The 24,538-nt window shown below is 34.5% G+C and overlaps 1 protein-coding gene across 1 annotated transcript in view; it reads right to left on the bottom strand.

The window, feature by feature from the left end:
- The window catches only part of LOC137406931 (HORMA domain-containing protein 2-like), a 60,229-nt gene that overhangs the window by 23,052 nt on the left and 12,639 nt on the right, over positions 1-24,538 (bottom strand). The window contains exons 2-6 of the mRNA XM_068093533.1: positions 22,635-22,785; positions 18,983-19,193; positions 12,453-12,595; positions 3,604-3,721; positions 2,466-2,643 (exon numbers count right to left, since the gene is read on the bottom strand). Coding sequence (XP_067949634.1) covers positions 2,466-2,643; positions 3,604-3,721; positions 12,453-12,595; positions 18,983-19,193; positions 22,635-22,785 — 801 coding nt within the window. The remainder of the gene's footprint in view (positions 1-2,465; positions 2,644-3,603; positions 3,722-12,452; positions 12,596-18,982; positions 19,194-22,634; positions 22,786-24,538) is intronic.

Here is a 24,538-nt window from a genome sequence, read left to right on the forward strand (position 1 = left end):
TCCCCTGAGCGGCCGATTACGGCCCAGGGGGAGACCTTCCACAGGATGCCTGTTAGGCCCATCTCCACTGGGAAGAGCGCGGTCAAGACGGAAGGGACGGAATCTGAGGTTGAAGAGTCGTTACTGACCCAACCACCAGGTTCCGAGCCAGTTGAGAGTAGTGGTGGAGGCAGTGTTGTTGGTGACAGATGTCACGGTGATAGTGACAGAGGTCACGGTGCTAGTGACAGAGGTCATGGTCGTAGTGAAGGAGGTGGAAGGGGATCAGGAGAGTGAAGAGAGTGGTGCCGCCAAGTACGACGGCAGCCCCGGGTTGCTCGAGAGCGATGGTACACCGGATGAGTTGATGGACCAGGATTAAAGAGTAAGGTGAACTCCACCAGCAAGGTGAGTCACTGAATGAGTTCAAGTGTATTTCTGGAAGGTTAGTGGCCCATATACAGGAAAAAAGAAAAAGGGCATGTTGTATAATGGGGTTGGTGGGCCGCGGGCTACGCTAATGTCCAAGGTCATGGTAGTTACAGGTAGTTACGAGAGGTCAAGGATGCCGTAGTCTCAAGGAGAGTATATAAGCGTGGAGAGAATCAGACGGGGTCCTTCTTCGCTTCAATCACATGTAAGTGCTATATTTATACAACAATTACCGTAAAACCTTCATTTGAATGCCATGGCGCTCTATTTTTCAGCCTTTCCCTTGGAGTGGCACTTTATTAGAGGTTACATTTAAATAAAGGGTGGAATTGTATTTTTTAAACACCCCGCCAGAATGCTGAAAGATAAATTTAACTCTTTCATGGGCAAATCGAATGTTGCCTATATTTTTTACTCTCCTTCATGTGGTAGAACATTAACCTTCGTGAACGCAAGAAATTTGCTAACTTACCGCCAGCTCGTCGTAGACCTTTAAATAGATATACACAAGGAAGCTGATAAACATTTTTACCAGTTGATATCTATTGCTTACAATTAACCTACGTTGATCTTATAGTCTGCATCGCAATTTGTTAGAACTTTAAAGTTTTATTTCATTGTAAATTTGAAGCATATTTTCATTTTATAACTATATTTAACGAAGTTGCATAAAAGCTCATTGCATTTATTGGTATGTTTGCTACAGTTTGCAGTAAAAACTGACTTTTTATGTGCAATAGAACAGGAGTTACAAGCGTTGATATATTCCATAAGCTGAATTCAGATTACCGCAATCATGCTGCCAAATAATATGCCATAAATCTGCAAATTTTATAACAATCATTAATTAAATGCTACAAATATACATTCAAGAACAAGTGACATAAGCCAACCCTAATTATAATACACGCAGCAACAAAAATTAACATTTTAAAACATAGATTAACATTTTGAAAACCAAAATATTAGCATCGTTTGCTTGGCCAGTTGCGTTCTGATTGTTGCTTCTGTTTGAAACCATTTCATGTTCTTCTGACTGTTCAATACCTTCCAAAATGTCTTCTGATCTCAACCCATCTTCTGCACAGTTGAGCAAGTCAATATTCCAAATGAGTCCAAACACTATTTACGCAAAACTTTTTTTAGAAAAACACTTATGCCAGAAAATACCATTTTGAATAGAAACTTCGAACGCAAATAAATAAAAACTGTATGTAATCAAAGTAGCCTCAAAATTTTAGTCTCAAAATACGTAGTAGCAAATTTTCCATAGTAAATGCAAAAACCATTTTCTACATACATCGAAGTATCAAGACCGTATTTAGAAAATGAACTACTATTAGCCTGATACGATTAATAATTATTTCGGTGGTGCTGCAATCAAAGTTTTTATGAAAAAGCTTAAAGACTTGGAAAATGGTCTTCGATACAAACAGAAACAACAAACAAATTGGTATCGATGTAATCGAGCCATTATTAGTCCGGCTTTGTGGACACTTTTCTACTTATCACTTATTATTATGGGTTCGTAGCGATTAAGAAAGTCAAATAGTATCGGTCAATTAGAAGTGGCGTTCAAATAGAAGTGACATTCAAATAGAAGTGGCATTCAATTAAAGGGCAGTGCTCTATTTTTTAACTCTTCTCCCATAGTTGCACTCAAATAAAGTTGGCATTCAAATAAAGCTGGTGTTCAAATACAGGTTTTACAGGTAGTTACAGGATACATCATAACAGACAAACGGGAACAGGCAACAGGCTAATTTTATTGACAGTTTATATTGAGCCTTTTGCTAACGATTCAAAAGTATCTTGATCATCTCTTTTTAGTTAGTCTAGTAAGCTACCTAACAAGATACTTATTATCAATATGAATAACAATGAAGTTTGCATTTGTTGCGTGCATCTATTTTATATCAGTTACATATTATGGAATGTACTCGAAGATTATAACGAATAACATTTCTCGCTGAAGTAAGAGAAACCTAGCTAGTCCAAACGCCCTTTCAAATGCTAAATTCTATATAGTCAACGCTAATGATAGTTATACACACCAAGACTAAATGAGATCTTTTGTGAGATGTGGATTGCTGGCTAGGTGAGAGAGCGCTCTGAGTAGGCTGTGTTTCTGATTCCGCTTGAGTCTCAACAATCTCACTATCACCCACATTCTTCTTCGCTTCACGATCAATGTTTATCCGACTTTCTGCAGTTCTTATTTGAAGCTTGCATCTAGGAGTTACAGATTAAATGAGCTGGTAAAAAATATTGGTTATGTCCAGTTATAATTTTTTAAGGTATTAAATGTAAAGCTATTTTGTGTACATGTTCTAGCAGATGTAAAGAAGTAACGCTCGCCAGCCTTGTAATATTTCGAAATTGTTCTTTGCATACTTTAATTTTCATTAATACTACACTTAATAATTTGAATAATTCATTAAAATAAAATCAGTAAAGAATCCACAAGATTTCTCCATAGCATAATAGTAAAAACTGAACTGAATGCTGGTATAACTAGTAACATACTGATGGTAGACAACTATTTATTCTTTAATTTTTATTTTGTCATTTTAGCACCAAACATACTTTGTACGTCTCAGATGAACGTATGCAAATACTAATTGAATACTACCCTATTTGATGGGGCACATTGTTATCAATAGTCTGAGAACCACTATATGTTTGCGAAATTAATAATGGTAAAACCAATTTAAGCCAAGGTTAAGAAGCCAGAAGGAAACATGAGGTTACAATTTTGGTGAAGGTTAATCCCAATCTAATTTCACACTTTGCTGGACTAAAATATGAAATTTTTATATATGACATTTCCGACCAAAATATTGCATAGAATGTGGTAAAATTGCATAGTGGTAGATTTTATATACACCATTCAAAGTGACAGGCTCCAAGAGGCAAACCCTGAAACTCTAATATGGCTTAAACAATGAAAAGGCTGTTACTTTTCAAAATTACATTTTTCTTCATTTACTTTATACCTGTTAATGCTTGCTGGTATTTAAATTGGCGCATTGCCAATTCACTACAAGGTAGCCCAACACTTTCAGCCAATGTCTCAGAAGACTGCATGATTTATGGAAAAGCTTTTGTTCTCAAAGAGGTACCTTATATTAGCACTATTACTAGCATTAATGATGACTGTTAAACTTGCTACATTTTGTAACGATGTCTTACTCATGAAATGCTGACTTGACGCCACCGAGGTTTATTGCTATTCGCCTTTCATCAAATAAATGCTTCAGTTGATCAATTGAAACAAAACCAGGAATCGACAGCTCCTTAGGGATGTCAACTGAAACAAGTAGAATAGCTAATCATCGCAGGGCAGTCTAGTTTCGTAATATTACATTCATACAATCAATGTCTTTACATCTGTTACAAAACAATTTGTAAAAAATAGAATAAATCTTACAAACTAAATAATAAATATGCTGTGATTCTTTAGATGCGGCTATAGCATCTCAAATACATAGAAAATAAACAACAAAATACATCAACTGGCTGATTTATGCAAACAAACTTACACGATCAATAAAGAATATCCAATAAATAAATTGGAGCAAATTCAAAGCATAAAATATCCAGACGAGTTTCAACAAACTGTGTGAATTCCTACTTAAATCTTATCTATGTAAAATGCATACATGCTACATTAAAACTTTAAACTTTAACATATATATATATATTTAGTAAATATGTGTCATGATCACAGAAACCATGGTTAAGTCGGGATTATAAGATTTAGAGTTATCTGCATTTACAGAAGGAGAAAATTCTCACAATTATTTTTCAAAAAGAATTTTGATTCTAGCTTAATTACAACAGATTTTATGGTCAATAAACTGAATGCATGTTTACCATCAGTGCGAAAACCTAGTTCCGAGAAAACTGGTGTTAAAGTCTGAAAAACGAAAACCGATGCACAGTTTTGTTTACATTTCAAAACGTCATAGCAACCAATATTAAGAGGTTGTGATATTTATCTAGATTTCTGTCTTTATATCAAAAAATTATGCTGAATTTAAAAATCTAAACAGATTTTGGCTGGTTGTCATAGAAATGGCTGCATATCTATAAGAAAATGTATCACCTAATTTTGCAGATATTAAAAACGGCTTGGCAGTGCCGCGATATTGAGCACAACCGTAGTATGATCAACAAAATGTTAAAAAAAATAATAACAGTAACATATTGCACATCATCGGTCACTTTATACTTTGATCTTGCAAATTCGAATAATTTTTCTTATAATCAAATCTTATAAAATCGAATAATTATTCTTATAATTAAATATTGTAAAAAATCTTATATGAATGGTTAGGAATATATCATGGTCATTCCCTTTACTTACACTGCTTTTAGCATCAGTTGGAATACCAAAGTACTCATTATAAGTGTCCAAAATGTCAGAATTATCCTTCAAATCGGCATAAAAGAAACGATTACGTTGTTCGGACGCCATTTTTTAGTACTTCCTGTTTAGCATAGCAACGGTTTTAAGGGGTTTTTCCGAGGTTTTAAGACATTTATTATCTAAACTGACTTCAGATTCAGAAAGATCACTCTTTGATTGGTCCAGAAGCACGTGTTACAAAAATTCTTACCAAAATTATAAATTCAGTTAGTGCAACTTTAAAGTCGAATAACTCAACTTCGTGATTTGCGACTTAACCATGGTTTCTGTGACCGCGACCCATATATTAGTATTTACTAAATATATTACTAAATATATTAGTGCTACTAAATAGTATTTAGTAATATATATATTTATATTCTAAATATATATATATATATACAAACTGCACCTGCATTAAGTTAAGCTTTAGCAGCTGAACAGATCTTTTATCCAATTTGACATTTTGTAAATAATATTTTTAGCTACAAATTTTAATATTAAACTGACCAAAAGTATAAATCTCATATTGAATTAAATAATTTCCACGTAGATGACACTACTAGTTTTCAAAACAAAATGAAAATTGGAATGAACCAAACCACCTAACTGTAAAAATGATTACAACTACAGCATGCACAGAGTTCAATACAATGCGGATGCAGTAAATTGGAAAATGTGAAACAACAAGCTAACAATAATCTTTTCATAAACAAAAAGATTGTTCTCATCTGTACAGTTGCTACTCAAATACAACTGAAAGAATATATTGTAATAAATTTATTACTGTAAATTCTAAATATCAGATTCTTTTGCTATTATTTTGTGAAACTCAAAACTAGTCGCGCTGTTTGACAGGAAGTATGGGTCACGTGATCAGATTACGACTAGATCATTAGACCAAGCCAAATAAAATCTGTAAACTAGCGAGCACCTATATTTGGTAAGGGCTCTTCGGTAAAACCCGAAGTGTTTGTCATAAACTAGTACTACAAAAAGTTTTATATTGAGCCTTTTTATTGACCTTTAATTTCATGTGATAACATCCCGTTTCAAAACAATAACCAAATCGCTTGACAACATCAGAGAAATAAATTGATTCCAATCTACGGCGGTTTCGTGATGGCGGCGATTACTGTTCGTTTTTTTAGCGTTTAAGAGCTTGTAATCTTATTTCCACATATTTTGTACTTACAACGCAGCAGAGTAAGACATGGTGAATCATTTGATACCAAATAACTGTAATGTGAATTTTGTTGCAGGTCAACCTTTAAAGTTAATGTTATACATGTATGTCGGAAAACTCGAGGTTTAACTGTATGTAAATTGCAAAAACATGCTAAACATATCTTTAATGTTGTTTGCAAGCTGAATGAACCAAATTAATTTTTTTGAAACAAATAATTTCTTATGTCACACCTTGACTTACAAATAATATCTGGTCCAAGATTTGCTTCATACAGTCAGACTTCAACTTATGAGCTTAATTAATGCGTTCTGGGAGTAAGATCTTATACCAATTTACTCGCATGTTGGTGCAATTTATTTATATATAGAACAATTAAATATATATTGATTGGTTTCTATACTCTAAAAAAGACAAACAAAAACACTTGTAACAAGATGTAACAGAAAAATCATTTTTCTAATTTTCCTAACTTACCACTTGATTTTAAAAAGCAACAAATAAAAAATAATACAACAAATTGTGATTAATAAAAATGTTAAATTAAATACATACAATAACAGCTAACCCTAGCATTTGCCAAAGAGGGAGAAGAAAGTTATCCTTCATTACAACATTTGACTTTGATAAATTGGAATTCTGATTAACTTAATTAATTTTAAACTTAACGTAATTAAAATTTCTTTGGCATTCGTAGCTTTAAATTTCGTTTCCTGACATAGCTAATTTTTCCTTTGTTTCGCTCTCTTTGGATCAGCCAGCCGTTTTAAGAGAAATCTGATGATCTGATGACGTTTGCCTGTGTCACCCTTTGAACATGTTGTCAAAAGAACAAACTCATGTGTCTTCAAAAAGGTCGAATGCATGACCACTAGCCAACTTGTCTGAATGTCTATTTTTATAGTCTTGATTTATAGCACCGGCCTTTTCACATTGTATCGTTTCAGTTGCGCTGTCGCCGGCTAACTGTTTGTCTTTTATCTAAAACACGAGCAGTCTCTGGATCTTGTCATAAAGATTGCTATGCCGTTTGGAAGCTATGATTAGTCCTTTTGCAGGCCTAATGCCCTTAATATTATCTTTTATCTGTTATTATCTGTTTGATAATTGTGCATATTGTGAATGCATTTATGTCATATTGGCGAGCCAGCTCAATCACGCGTACACCTTTCTCATATTTTTCAATTATTTCACGTTTAATATGAATTCTTATCATTCACTTTTTCTTTGCATAATCAATCATTGTACCCGCTAACTTTCGGTCTACGCAAAGTACTTTTAATTCACGTATTTCTGCACTAAAAAGCAGGTGAAAAACGCGCACTAAAAACAGTGAGCAATTGAAAAATACTGAGTTATGCTGTTCTCATAAAACCCCTCCGACATACTTAGCCACAAATACTTAGCCACTTAGTATCTCAAACATGGCTCTATGTTAGTGCTAAAACTTGCTTAAAAGCTGGCTCATATATCAAGTTTTTCGTACTTTGGGCACTCGTAAGTTGAAGTATGACTGTACATTGGAACCGTCATACGTTGGACTACATATTCTTATGCGAATACATTGTATGCGAATACATTGTATTCGCACATTATACTTTCTAATTCATTCGGAATAAAAAAGAAAAGATAAATACTTCTAGTACCTAAATATAACTTTAAGACAAGCACATTATACAATGTTGTGTAAAAACTAGAGGTAAAAAGAAATAACCAATTAAGAGGTTTTCATTATTACTTTACATTAGAGACAAGTGAATGGACCATAGCCACCATATGCAAGGCATTTCGTAGGCTTACTTTAATTTACACCAGGTATGGTTTATCATCACAAACAGCATATATATTTTGTAGCATTTTTTGTTGTTCCAATGTCTATTGGTTTTATTACTTTCACTTGCATAACTGTAATATTTCAAGAAATTTCAAACGTATTATTCTGAAAATTACATCATATGCCAAGAAAAATATTTGCTCAAGTTTCAAAAAATTCCTATGACGATGTAGGCATGCAGTCTTGACTGTTGTAATATTGGAAATTCTTCTAGTTATAAGTGGGCTACAAAAATTTAGATGCATTTCTGTGATGTCAAAACGAGTTTTAGAATTATCAATTCAAAAGTTTATTACAGTGATTAAAACTTTCAATGCCAGTCAATACATTATAAGACAATTGTAATACCGAGAAGTGTTGACACATTACACAAGTTTGCCAAAGCTACTAATTATGAAAATCCTAGATAGCAAAAGCAACTCATAAATCTTTAGTGAGCCATATATGAATGTCACAAAGCCATTCTTACTATAAATGTAAAGCATGGCAGGTAAATATCCATTGGTTTGCTTTTTATCACATTACAGTATTTTCGTTACTCCTGCTACCTGTATATCTTTCAATAACAAGAAATTGGCATTTTGAATTGCAATTAAAAATGAGCATGACATGTGGGCATTAACAAAACTGACCTACAACCTAAAGAGCAAAAATTCCTGGAGCTGCTCCTTCCTACACTCACCCAGTGTCGTATAGTTTCACAGAGTCCCGTGACCAAGAGGCGGAAACAAAAACGCTTGATTCCAAACAAACCCGATCGACATACTGATCTCTAATGGAATATTCATACCTCGTGCTCAATACCGCTCTTTTTTGCATTTACTTCACGTTTTTACAAAAACGTTATTAGCAGCTTTTTGTAGGAAATTTTGTTTTCTTTCAAATGATTCATGATACAACAATCAATTTTAAAGTGACTGCTAATGGAAGTAGTTTTTGTTGATTAATGTTGCGACCTCTCCATTATAACTTATATAAAAATAGTAGGCGTGGCCTGTTTGTTTGGAATCGAGCGAGCTCCCGTATACGCTTCTGTTAGTCGCGGGACTCTGTGAAACTATACGGCTCTGCACTCACCTAGTCATGGTTGATCAATTCTGGGCATTGAAAAGAGAGCCCAAAACTTGAATTCTCATATGATATGCCCATATGTATATATTGTACTACAGTATAGTAGACGCTCCTGTAACGTAAACCCCACATGACGTGAATTTTACATAGCGAAAAAACTCATGTAAAGTTTTTGTTTCGTACTAACATACTACATAAAAATTACATAGGCCCTATGTCAATTTGGTACAAGTTCTCAAACTCGCTTTGAATAACGACAACCTTGTAGTTAGCCTTAAAAATATCGCTTACTCGCTAGCCGCACTTTGGAGAGAGAATGACATAGAGGGTCATCTTCATTATATATATATTACTAGTAACCTGACAGTCTGGTTCACAATGAGAGATCGTCCCGTGTGCGATAATGAACAAGTGTTAGAATGCCGGTATATCAATCTGAATGTCACGAGTTGGGAGTTTTGTCTAATGCTATCTTTTATCCTACCCTCTAACCCTGGTGACGGATAGACAGACAGACACTGCACTTATTGTAGTAAAGATATATTTTTGTTTCACTTTATTCTAAACGTAAAATATTTTTTATTATTTTTTCTATGCAGAATAAACTTTGGTGTCTAGAACCAAATACAAAAATGATGTAAATTTAACATTGATGGGGGGCGTTTCCCTAACTTATCGTAAAACTACTGAATTATGGACCGTAAACCAAGCGACCGTTATAAAAGGAGAGGTAATCGATACAAACTAATAATGCTACAATTACTATACCTCCAGTAAACTAAAAAGTTATGTATGGGTTTTTCCTTTTTGAAAGGCCAAGGGTGAGTTTGGAAAGATCTTAGAATGGATTAGGCAATTTAAATGTATTTTATCGTCTGTATAATGTAAACTCCCTATAATGTAAATGTTTTTGGGACGAATTATTCATGTTGGAGAAGTGTCTACTGTCCAAGTAAAGATGCATCTACAACAGGCCAATTTATTGGAGTTGCTTCAACTCCGATAAAATCGGCCTGGTGTAAAACGCAAATCAGTTGTAAAAACTGCCTTGTCTCAGTCACCGACACAAGATCGGTGAAATGATGCATACTATGTTTGTCCGATTTTGACGGCCGCCATTGTCGGAGTGCAACAAGAAATTGACCAATCATATCTCACAATATTGCAGTACCGCGAGAAAATGTAAGCATAGAAAAATGGGCGTGTATTCAGTTATACCTAAAGATCAGTTAAACTAGCATTAAAATCTATAAGTACTGAGTAGTTAATTGCAGAGTTGCAACCACAATATTATATATGGAACCATACGCATCCAGATCATTTTTCACGGGCTGAAGGACAGTATGCGGATCTAGCCAAGCCGCTGGAATAGTAAAGGTTAGTAGTACAAGCATTATTGAGCAGTGTAGTGTTATCGTGTAAACAGCTGATCTAGCAACGGTAGTAAATTAGTACTAATTACTATAAGAATGACTGTAAGAAGCATCAACGACGAGGCTTCTTTTTCCGTTTTTGGTGATAAGTGGTCAAAATGGAATGGCTATTGATGGGGGTCCTCCCATGTTTTGTGACGATTCTGACGACCCGACGACAGGAATATTTAAAAAGTGACAGACGAGATGACCATTTATCAATGTAGGTGACGATGATTGTGTAAGTAGGATTACTAAAGGTACGGCTACAGGTAACGAATTTTTCGTTGGCTCTGAGTTCTGGCCGAAATCACGAAAAACGCAGAATTAATCGATCGAAATTCACAGAATTATTTGAGCTGTGCATGCCCACCGAGTTCGTCGGCGAAACGCTTTTAACGCTTTTACAGATTAAACAAATTATTAGCGAGCACGACTATAGCAGCTTTAACAATTAGTATAGTCCAAGACATGTATTCGCGACACACAATAGAAGTACAAAAGCAATTCAACATAGAACACACGATGTAACTGTTTAAATTGCGCCATTGTTGGTTAGCGAGCGTGACTCTAGCAAATTTTAAGATATATGTAGTCCGAGAACATAATGCCACACGCAAGAAAAATATTACGGAAATTCACGATAGTAAATACGATGCACATGACTTGATTGCGCTAAAGATGGCAACATTTTCTACCACAAAACTTTTGCTGCTAAAAAGGAAACATAATTAAAAAATAAACAATTTGTAACTATAGCGTCCAAACAATAAATACATACAATAACGCAATCTAAGCAGTTGCATCGTGTGTACTATGTTGAATTGCACTTATACTTTTATTGTGTGTCATTATACGTCTCTTGGACTATACTAATTGCAAAAGCTGCTGGAATCGTGCTCGCTAGCACGATTCTAGCAGCGCAGAATAATTCTGTGTTTCAATCATTTCATGATTTTTGTTAGAACCAACGAAAAATTTGTTACATGTAGCCGTACCTTTACTAACTTATTATTTGTCCATAAATCAACACGTTCAACCAAAACTTTACTAGTTTGTGTTTGAAGCATCTGGCCCAGCATTTATAGACTGCCATATAATTAAAGTAAACAGCAATGAAATGCTACGACATTGACAGCAAATCCGTTTCCAAGTCTGTGACTGACAGTGATTGTGAAAGACAATCTCGGTCTATTTTCAGTACAAGAAATGTAGCCCTAAAAACCTAAGACGGCTGTCACTTTTCGCGGAGTAATCAGCAACACTCCCAAACATCACTAATAAGTTTGTGAAGATCGCTGGTTGAGCCATGCTTTTGGTTAGCAAAAGTTCAAACTGAGCAAGTTTCAGGTTTTTAACGCAACCCAGTGCCACCAGAATGGATATTTGTATTAAAATAACGAATGTGAAAAAAGAGGTTGTTTTGGTTACCAACTTAAAAAGGTGACAGTGATTTTAAAAGTGACGACAGTGATTTTAAAAGTGACGACAGTGATTTTAAAAGTGACGACAGTGATTTTAAAAGTGACTATTCTGACGACAACTTTGTGTGGTAGGACCCCAATTGATGTTGCATTTAATTGGTTAAAGTAGTGACCCCTTTTGTATAATCGGAGTTTGAGTTGGTCCGGTGTAGTCTCTGTAAAAACGTATTTCAAATCGTAAACAAGCTAGAAGTGGTTCCAACTCCGACTCTTTTGGAGTTGGAAGCGACTCCGATAAATCGGCCTGGTGTAAACGCTCCGTTATTGTTGTCTTTGACAGCTAATTAAACAGAGCACGCTCCATCAACAATATAGGCTATAGATTAAAGCGACGCTGATTCAATTAAGTTAACATGTAATTGGTTTTCACTTTGTCAACAATGCCTATCTCAAAGATACCAGAATTAACAATGAGCTTCAAAAAGAACAATTAAACTTCAGACATGGTAGAAAAAAAGGCCAATGATTTGAATGTGTTTAAACACTTGATAATAATTGATAAACACAAGACTACGCATCTATGTTGATGATAACCCAACTCATCCTGAATTAAAAGAGTACTGATCCAACTAACTCGGTACCAGGATAAACCAAACTACTATGAGGAACAAAACATAGAGTTACCAATGTTAGCTAGACTTACGGGAAGATGAAGAACGAAAGAAGTCAATATCAAGTGAAATCATGCATGGCAGTGGTGGTGCTTCAAGCGGTTGTATTACTGCTGAAATATTATTCAGCATTTGTAAAGTATTCCCTTCAATACCTGATATCTTCCTTTCATTTCTACAATAGGTTTACATGGTTAGGCAAACAGAGAATGACAGATACGAATGCTAAATTTTCTTATGGTGGTTAGTTCCTGTCAGACCATGTTCTACCAAAACAATCTGTTAATGTAAGTTGTTCAATGGTCTTTTAAGTAGAATCATCAAAATTCAGGTTAGCTGAAGGATCAGTTTTCTTGTGACTAGCTAAAATATACAAACATATTTTACCACATCTCAAAAAACAACTACAGTTCCAAACAATCATTTGATGACATGTAAAAAGAATCGTGCCTTATTGTTTAGAGTAATGATTTTAACCCCTTTTCAATCGCGCCAAAATTTTTACGTTTGCAAAATCACAAGTAACCATCATGACACAGAATGACACTCGAATGCAGTAATTTATAAAAAAAATCTAAGTGTTTGCTTGTTGGTCTGCCATATGTTCAGTTATAGGAATAAAATACGCACACTTTCTAGCATTAGGAACAAAAAACTACTACGTACTGGAATTGAACTTGGTAATACCGATTTAGCAGAGAGGAGCGCTAACCCTTAAGCCACGCGACCGCCTTGCTATACTATTGAATAATTGTGAACATACTTATTACACCTGCCAGTCTTTAAAGGCACACAGGAGTGGTAGTGTACTAAAAAAAAGATGTGCCGAGACTTCCCCAAAATACTATAAATACAGTAAACGCTCCTATAACGCATACTTTTTATAACGTAAATTCCAGATAACGTAAAGAATTTATGTGAAGTTTTTGCTTCGTACTACGTAAAAGATTTCATATAACGTAGTGTCAAATTAGACGAGTTCTCAAATTTACTTTGAAGTACTTTGTCCATGTCCACATACTTTGTCAAAATATGTGGAAATGTGATTACAAGCTCTTAAAAACTCCAAAATGAACAGTTAATCCCAGCCATCACAAAAACGCCGTAGATTGGAATCCCTCTCAAAATGGCTCCAATGTGATGTAGTTGAACACGATGTGCTTCTGTTTACACTTTCATGCAACCTTTCGTCGAAATATTTTCACAAATAAACTTCACGCATTCATAAAGCCATGTCTATTGTCCTTATCCTTATTTGTCCTATTTCATTATCATTGTAATGTTGCCACATACTTTAAACCTACAACACAGCAGAGTAAAACATGGTGAACCTTTTGATATCAAATAACTGTATTGTAAATTTTGTTGCATGTTAACCTTTCATTCATATACATGTATATATATATATATATATATTAAAACTAGGTGAATGCCCGGCGTTGCCCAGGTGATAAGTCTTTTCTCAGAGAATTTATATTTATTTAACATATAACAACAGTTACTATTCCAACTTTCAAACTTTATAATATGAAAAAAAGTGTTTTGTGTTGTTTAAATAAATTAGGAGATAAAATAAAACAACTATAAAAGTTTTCAAACAACTATAAATTCTAAATTTCATACCATGAAAAAAGTGTTTTGTGCAGCTTAAATAAACAAAGAGAAAAAATAGAGCAGCTGTAAAGGTGTTTAAATGTAAAATAATTAGCAAGTAATGGCTAAATAAAGTCTGTTTTGCTGCAAATACAATGACAAATGATTTGGTATACAATTATATGCTTTCAATTTGTTTCAGTGTTGGGATCGCAAGGCGAAAATGTCGTATAGAGTGGTATAGAAACTCATAGCAATTATCTAATGTAAACGCCCCCTGGTAAAAATCATCAAAATTTTAGATACCTACTGTACATATTAAAAATTGATAACAACATAATATGTTAACCAAAAGTAACTATAGTTACCCACCTACAGCAACTTTAGTGTATTTAGTGGTTATGATCTGCAATAAAAGGCAGCATTGCAATGTAGGCCTACTACTTGCAGTACATACCGTAGGAAGTTCTTACCTTCGAGACTGAAGTATAACATAAACGTTGAATTTAATTTAAATGAATTTAGCTTATGAAACACATACTTGAAGCGACGCTTTAGTGAGTATTTTACTAAACTTCAACTCTCTCATTGGCTAAAATTTTATCACCTATCTGTTTTTGGTTTCGTTTTCACCAAAACTTATAACGCTGAACTGAAATAGAGAGCGAGAAAGCATCATATCTCTTACAGGCATTGGGAGAAGGATTTTGGCGACTAGCATATCAGCATCTTAGTTATTCCGACATCATCAGCACACCGACAGCAACATTTAAAATTCGATAGAATATTTTGTTGATAACGTATAGTGAAAAAAAGTCGAAAAAATGTTTGTCCTCACATGACGGGGACGAAAAAACATCGTTTTCCACTTAATAAAGCAAACAAATCTTATAATAGGGGCATTGCAACCCGAGGGCACATGGTATTAGTTAATAATAAAAAGTGCAGGTTTAGTGTGTGCAATCGCGAAAAGGATATACAGTATACAGTAAAAGCAATGGTTGTGATAAGAATGGCATAGCCTTGTGGTTATGTGAACTTGTTGGTAAAATTAGTATTTGATAGTTGCGAGTTCAAAGCCACAATGAAGGCGATTTATCGTTAAAACTTCATCACTATAATTAATTGGACAGACGAACGGCAAACAGACAAACACAGAGATTTATTATATATACCGATATGTAGCGAGATAGATTAATGTGGCCAACCCTATCATCCTGATGTCAAGTTCGTAGGGAGAAAGTAGGTGAGTTTCTGAAATCCATCACTATGACATGTTTACACAGCCGTGCAGCCTTTGGACAGTTTCAACGCTTCATCAACTTGAGACGATGTGGATTTATTTGCGTTTATTCGATACTCAGCTACTGGCAAATTCATATTTAATTAACACATTGTTATCCCAGGACACTCTAAGAGACACATTTGCTCGTATCGCTCATGCTTCTTAAAACTACATTTTTTTATATATCTGGCACTGCGACCATAAAACATGGTTCCCATATCGGCTGCGAAACCTCGGCAGCAATCTCGCACAGTAAAGCACTTGCGACGCTAGACTCGAACATTGTATTGCCTTACATTACCTGCGACCATTTCAATCCTTGCTCTAGGGACTAGGCTATAGTCAAGCGAGTGTTTATAGATTGTGACTATTATAGACACAGAACTAACAGGAATATAGAGCGTGGGATATAACTACACTTATTAAAACTCTCTCTCTCCTACCCTAAACACAACCCAGTCTAAATACAAAAAAATACAAGAAATTACCAGACTCTCTTTTAATATACACAACTTAGTAATGGGCTATTACAACAATCAAATACAGCAGACTCTTGTAAAGTAAGCCTACTATTAGGTAAATTCCAGTTAATGTAAAGAATTTATATAAAGTTGTTGCCTTGTAATATGTAAAAAATTCCATATAACGTAGTATAAAGTCAGTGATAGTTCTCAAATTAGATTTGAATAACAAGAATCTCCTAGTTAGCCTTAAAAATATCATTTTCTCTTACTGCACTGGAAAGAGAAAACAATGTATATATCTATTATACATGTATATACTAGTACCCTTGTAGTGCAGCATAAAGCGCAGATAATAAGTAGTTGTACAATTATTCAGAAATAACCAAAGGCGATCAGTTGGTGCAGGTGTTGTAGTGTTGGTCCACTAGCTAGTCATATGTTGGAGTTCAGTTGAAAACAATGTTTTAGCTATATAACCTTTAAAGGTTGATTTGCAACGAAATTCACATTACAGTTATTTGGTATCAAAAGATTCACCATGTCTTACTCTGTTGTGTTGTAGGTGCAAAATATGTGGGAATGTGATTACAAGCTCTTAAAAGCTAAAAAACGAACAGATAATCGCAGCCACACAAGACCGCTGTAGTTTGGATTCTCTTTCCAAAACGGCCCAAATGGTACATAGTTGTTACAACATAGTTTCTGTTTACACTTTCATGCAACCTCATTCGTCGAAATATTTTCACAAATATACTTCATGCATTCAATAAAACCATGTCTGTTGTTCTTACGCGTCTGTTTTATCGTCATTGTAATGCTGTCACTTTTAGCACTGATATCTTATAACTTACCACAAAAATTCATTTAATTTTTTAACCTTAGCACGAAGGAGTACATACCAATGTCTGATAATCATGACAAGCCTGTTGGTCACCTGTGATAATCGAAAAGTGCCGCAGAAATTATTTGTGAAGTATTAGGTCACATGATGAGATTATGACTTGACAATTAGATCAAGCCGAAACAAAACTGTAGAGTAGCGAGCATCTATATTTGATACGGGGTCTTCGGTAAAACCCGAAGTGTTTGTCATAAACTAGTGCTACGATAAGTTTTCTATTGAGCTTTTTATTGGCCTTTCAATTCACATGGAAACATCACGAGACAAGACAATAACCAAATGTAATGACTATGTCAGGGAAATAAAGAGATTCTAATCTACAGCGGCTTTTCGTTTTTGAGCTTATAAGAGCTTGTAATCACATTTCCACATATTTGGCACCTACAACACAACAGAGTAAGACATGGTGAATCTTTTGATACCAAATAGCTGTAACGTGAATTTTGTTGCAAGTCAACCTTTAACCTAACCTATAAGCCCGACTTTGGACAGACAGATGGACGGACAGACATCACTTTTATTGTAGCAAAGATATACCTTTGTTTTACTTTATCTTGGACATATACAAATGTTTTCTTTGCGGCAAAGATTTAGCTGTATATAAAAAAGTGAACGAAACATTTAAAATTAACATTGAAAGTGTGCACTTCCCTTAATTAACATAACATTACTATAATAATGGACCCTAAACCGAGTGACAGTGACAAGAAAAAGTTGTCGATACAAACCAATAATATCACAGTCACCGTGCAGTTATTAAATTAAAAAGTCATGTCTAGTGTTTTCCTTTTTGCAGGGCCATAAGTAGAGTTGCCCCGATTTTGATATCGGAATCGGTATCGGTGCCGATATGGGTGTTAAGTATCTGAATAGGTATCGGCCGATCTTTTCTTTAAAAATCGGAAAGTTCAGATATTTTTTACATATCAGCTATTTAGCAGAAACCTGTATTTTAGCCTGCTACTTTAATAAAAAAAAATCATCAGCTGCGAGTTCCTTGCTTTTACCTAATGAATTACAGGCCTGTCACACAATCTATTTCATGTCTATAGCCTAATAAACATCCACACAGCTGAGCAATATTTTGGCTTTAGTCAGGACGTAATCACAAAGTGCGGGTATTTCCCAATTACTGAATTACAGCGATATGATTTATTGCAGCCAATCACGAACAATAGAACCATAATGAGAAACAACAATGCGGTGTAATGTTTCTATTTACTAACATTGCGAAAGTAATTTGAGCAATTGATGCATAAAGTTATCTCTCTCTTAATCATGACGATATGATGTATCGTTTGTATCGCCTTAAATAACCTCAGTGGCTTATCGGTGTTTAGCCTGTCCTCCATAGTTTGTGGCAAGCGAGTCCTTCTTCAGTACGACTGGCTACATCGATAGCGATAGAAGATAAAGATGTCTCACTGAGATAATTGAATCACTGACGGTAATTAAAAGACGCATTTATTTGCTCTAGACTTGTACAGGCGCAGCATTTCGTTCAGCAGTAGAAGAGAGACTTCATTATCACAGAGAAAGCTGTACCACTAACAGTAATTACCATTATTAATGACATATTTCAAGAAACATGGACTGTTTTGTTATTAGATGCACGGTATGTCAGTATGTGAATATATATACATGTATATCTTTTTTTCATAAATACAAACAAATAAATACATCAATATTTATATTGTTTTGCATTATATTTATATTTGCATAATACAATTACCAATAATCTATGCAACACAAAAGAATCTGAATCGGTATCTGAATCGGATTATTTTTCAATAAGAATCGGTATATCGAATCGGTATCTGAATCGGCTAGTGAAATTAGAATCGGGGCATCTCTAGCCAAAAGGGTGTGTTTGGGAAGATCTTGAAACAGAATAGGTAATTTACATGTATCTTAATGTTCGTATAACATAAACTCCCCATAACGCAGACGGTCTTGGAACATATTTTTTAGATTGTAGGAGAGTCTACTGTAGTAAAGTTCTACTGACTAACTACATTTACAAGTACATATTTAGACTACAAGCCAGATTAAGATTTTGTGAGCAAAGCAGCAACAGTTGTCCGAATGATAATTGAACAATGAATGAAAAACTCAATGCCTCAACGTAAAGAGGCATTTATGTAGTAGTAGAACAAAAATGGCCTACCGCCTGGGATAATGTATGTAACCCATTGAGAACTGTGATACGATCAAAGCTTTGAACGATTATGGAAACAAATGATGCAAGGTGGATTGAATACATTTGAGAGAATAAGAATTGCACGGTTACAATACCAAAGAACATAAATAATCTCGTACTGATATATCTCCGCTGTCACCTCATCAGTAACATACTGAAACTTGAAAGTGTATGTTTCGAGAGTCTTGACATTTTTGCTATCTCGAATAACAAGATAGACATTCCGAAGCCAGTTTCTTGATATTGGTTCAAAGCAGGCTTTTATCCAGCTGATGATCTTGAATGCCGCAGGACAATCTTCTTCTTTGCGTAAGATTTTCAATGAGTGACCTGAAATACAACAAAACTAATAACACAAAAAATATTACAAGCAAATATGAATAACCGTCTATAAGTGTAAATAACCACTTTTTGTTAGGAGATGAGTAGAATATTTTGCAATTCAAGCAAAGGCTATACATCTCTCTACACATAATAAGATACCCTGGACAACAGCAATTCTTTGTTACAAATTAAACGCCATTGGCTACGTTTTGGATCAGTACTTGTTTGATTTAAATTATCACTTCCAAGCAAGCCATTAACAGCAATAGCCAACATTAACAGCAATGCTCACACCGACATTGAACGGATTTACATCTGATCAATGTGCTAGCAGCTCATCATAATAGCATACCGTGAAACTTCTATTTGAATAACATGGTGCTCTATTTTTCAACCCTTTTTTCACAGTGGCGTTTAATTAGATGTGACGTTCAAATAAAGGGAGCCGTATTTTTCGACTAACTGATCAGATTTTTGGGAAGATAAATTTAACTATCTTAATGCTAATGTCACCTATATTTTCTTTTCTTCGGCGAATGGACATTAATGCTGCCAGCCTCAGCATTTTTTCTAAACTGTTTTTCATATTGGTTGATGTATCAGACAAGTTAAACAAAAAACTACTTTGATATAAAATATATAAATAGAATAAATATACAGTGCACCCTCAGGATATGATTACCCTGCGAAATCTAGTCACATGTAATATCAATGATCAAAAATCGGTAAACATGAACGGAATTTATAGAAAACTTTTAAAATCCACTTGCAAGAAAACTATTCCGTGGAGAACAACATTTAAAGATGAGATTGCGTCAAAAGTCGATCAAACGATATTAAGACCAATAAAAGGCTAAAACATCAGCTACAAATTGATGTAATTTTTGTTTTTGTAGACTAACCCTGTCCAGAGATATTGAATGAGATCATTTTTTGAAATGCTCAGATTCGAGCAGGTGTTTTATTCATGACGTGTATAGTGATACATGTGAAAAGAGTTCATGAGCAATAAATATAACATCTCCTCTTTAGCCAATCATCAGCACAAAACTTTTATATAAATCTCATAATAAATGTTATCGCTCGTAAAACGCGTTGTCTGTGATCTTGAAGTTAGGGATTTTACTCAATTACTAGATCGCGCATCGACATCATTATTTACTGAACTAATTGACATCGTTAATTCACGTAATTACTGCATCGACACATTTTATAGACAAACAACAGAATTGTAACAATGCTTTCAGTTCCAGCGAAGGTGACTGAGAGTTCTCTGAGCATCAGGTAGTTAAATATTGGGATAGACAGCTTATGGTTAGAGCTGACAGGCGTCAACAGCGTTATGCTGCAGAGGAAGATCGGAAAATGGAGGTAAATTTATCTTCAACCCTGCATTCACTATTTTGGTCAACTTGTACAACCATTTGTTTAGTACCTACTTGAATCGACTAGTCAAATGTGACCAGTAACTTTTTTTCTACAAATTAATAAATACTAATGACTAGATAACGTTGATTATACATGTCTTTTTTAGGGATGCAGTTGGTTTCGAAGGAAATACATATGAAAACCGGTTTGCAAGTTTTGGACCAAAGGTTACGCAAGCAAACTTTTATGCGTTGCATTGGCGCTAAATGCAGCACGTGAAAGTTATGCAGTGCCAAAAAAATTGTTTGGACGCTAATATCGACTAGTTCAGCAGTGCAGAAGAGGAGTTGAGACCAGAAGATACTGAGGAAGGTATTGGACAACTAGATGTAAGTTCAATCAACAGCAACAATCAGAACGCAGCTATCCGAGCAAACGATGGGTATATTTTTATGTAAATTTTTGTTTTTGCATGTAATATAAGTATGGTTCGTTTACTTCACTTGTTCATGAATATATATTTGCATCATTTTATAGATTATCGTTGTATAACTTATAAATATGCAGACTTATTGCATGTTATTTAATGGCATCCTTGCGGCTATCTTAACACGGCTTACAATGGATGCTCATTACTCCACTTATACTGCACATAAAAAGCTAGTTTTGGATGTAAACTGTAGCAAACATATCAGTGAGTGCAATGAGCTTTTATTCAACAATGTTAAATATAGATAAAAATTAAAATATGTCTTCGAATTGAGAATGAAATGAAATTTGGCAATTTCAACAAATTGCAAAGGACAGAGGCTGTAATTTCATCGCAGGTCAATTGCAAACAATAAATATCAACTGGTAGAGATATTTCTCAGTTTCTCGATGCACATTTATTAAAAGATTTTTGACAAGTTAGAGGTAAGTTAGCAGATTTATTGCATTCAAAATGTTCAATAACGGTCCACCGAAAAAAAGAAGGCAGAATTTAGGCGACATCCGCTTCGCCCGTAATAGTGCTAAATATATTTTCTGAAAATTTTGACGAGCCGTTTGAAAAATAAACCGTCAGTCTCTATTTGATTGCTGCCCCCAATTGATCGCCACCATAGAGAGGTTGAAAAATAGAGCGCCATGGCGTTTTATTTTTCAAACCTCACGCCATTGGCGTGAGGTTTTACGGCATTTTATTTAGTAACTACTGTAGCTTGCGGTATGGGTAGCAACTGAGAACTTCGCTGATACAAAGGCCGCGACGAAATATGTTAACTCGACGACCTAATTACCTTAGACTGGCAAAATTGTAGTTGGTGCTAGGATGTTTACACACCATTTAGAGGAAACTAATAGGACATATTTTTAATTTCCCTTATTTGAGGTGTTTGAAACATTTATAATAATGTATCTGTAGCAATATTTACAATTCTATCCTAGCAATCATGAGCAAATGCAAAGTAAAATATATGCCAATAGAGCCGCGTAGGACTAGACTTTTATTGCAATAGCCGATGCGAATACGAGAGATAGAAAGACTTTTTCACTATACACATCATTTTGGGCAAGTCTGGGCACATCTTTTTTTTAGCATTGTTACCGCGATCAATTTTTGCCGATTTCAGTCTTCAAATATCTTGACAATGAGATCGTATAAAACAACAAACAACATATCAACTGATAGAAAAAAATAAATACTCTCTGTTATAATCGACTAAATTGTTACGCAATCACATCTTTAAACAGCATTAATGGTCACAGTTCTTCTGCAAAATATCATAAAGACCCTTGCCATTTTACAGAGCAATGGAAAATTGCTTAGTAATTTACGGAATAGATTTCCTGTAATATATTGAACAGATTTTGCCTTGTGAATAAGCAAATAATATAAAGAGTCGTGGGTCGACAAAGAAAAAACTTTTAACTAATTCTTTATATACATGAAACCTGGCAGCAGAACTCTTAATATTTTGCAGGAAAATGTTGAGCTTTACCACAAAAAACCACTGTAACAAATATCCAAGAGCGAGTCCGTTATTTTGCGTTAGACAAATTAATTGATTATTATAACTTCGAATAGAAAAATCATACCTCCCACATTACGCTCACCAAAGGCTGTACTCGGGAGCAACTTTCTCCAGAAGAGAATATTGGAGATGCCTAAAGCCAACAGCTTTTTCATGAACAGTCCAGATTTGGTACTTGATTGGTCTACTTCATTAAATAGTGTTGTCCAAGTAGCCTACAGCATTAATTTTTCGAGCTCAATTACGAACAAATGGTGAGGCATTATATACCTTTACAAAGATATTTATGGTGAATGCAAACACAGAGACCAACTCAAGTAATAATATTACAAAAATGTTTACTCAGAGTCAAATATATCTTAGAGAAACCCAAACGCTGACAATTTTTTAATCGTGAAGTAGTCTTAGTAATAGGTAATAATTCATGAAGGTAATATAAACAAGAGTTGTCCCTAAGTTTCACAAAAATTCAACAAAGACTGTCAAAGTCTAAACATAAAATTATAATTGTACGGCAACCACAATAGTGCTGGTTGACCTACTGTAAATCGTTCACACCTTTGGTGTAGTGAAGCACGAAACTGAAACAAGTGCTGAAAAGCCAGCATTTTCTGGTTGCTCGAAAGCGTGCAACACAGCTGAGAAGGAACAATCCAATAAGACCAACTTCAAACTAACAAAAAAGCTAGTGGGTGCTGCATGCATTCACACTTATAGGTAATTGGCACTGATCAGTAACAATGACAATTAATTAGTAAATTAGTGAGTTTCTGATGTGTTATAAATTTGCAACATGCCTGTTAAAAACAGCTTAATACAAATAATGCATTGAAATTGTTAAATTGTTTTGTTATGGTTTGAATATTTTTGAAAGCAAGACTATTCAGCTCAAATACTATAGACATGTATTTTTGACTAAAGTGATTCCTCAGGAATCTTGGCAAGCATATTTTTTGGCTTGATTTGCAGTCAATCTGCAATCCGAATGTTGTATATGCGATGTGTTTTAGTCGTAGACCTATATAAAGTATAGACTGCTTGATTTGAATTATATTCATTTAAAACTTCAGTTCAAAAACATAAACATGATGACAGTCTCTTCCTAGCATATTACTATATAGAGCTGTGAGTTGGAAATTGCAGTTGCAGATTATATGTCATATTATTCCTGATAATGAATTTACAAGGCAAGTTTATTTACATTTCCTTACCAATCTACTAATTGAAAGCCTCTAAAGTGTCTATTAAGTTTTTAATAAACTAGCTCATCACGACAATATGATTAGTAATGACTTTGCTTCTGCCTGTGGGCACAATAAAAAACTTGCATTCCACATATTGGCATTCAGTTAAAAAATATCAATGAAAAGAAAGCAGTAGCAAAAGGTAGCTCACATATTTTTGTGCTGTAGAGCAGAAAACTATTGCAAAGCATTTAGATTAATGTTTTACTAAAAGTAATGGAATGAGAAGATTATGCTTTAAGTAACTTCCTTATGCCACAAAATAAAATTCATCAAAGTTTATTTAATTAATATGTTTAGCTGGGAACTTGCCAAAAGTAATAACATCAGACATAAAAAACCATTTTGAATGATAAAAAATGACAATGAGTAAAGTAGATACCCTAATAACTGCATGAGCCCCATAGGAGTTCCACAATTTGACAAACTTTTTTGACGACACATGCTTTTTTATGTAATGTCTTTTTGTTTCAAAAGGAATAAATTAGATGGTAAAATAAATTAGATCAATATTATAAGGCAAATAATTGTTTGCAGAAAGCAACTTTGTTGTACCTTAAGACGGTTCTAAAGTGCTCGAGGATTGCAAAAAAGTCATATTAAGTTGCATCACGACATATTACCCTACAGGATGAATTTATTCGTGGAGTTAAATCTCGCGGAAATTGCCGTTTCATGCATATTCGCCGATTAGTTTGTTTGCGGATGAACACTATCACTCTCT

Source organism: Watersipora subatra, chromosome 10 (assembly GCF_963576615.1).
Source record: "Watersipora subatra chromosome 10, tzWatSuba1.1, whole genome shotgun sequence".
NCBI classification, from domain to species: Eukaryota; Metazoa; Bryozoa; class Gymnolaemata; order Cheilostomatida; family Watersiporidae; genus Watersipora; species Watersipora subatra.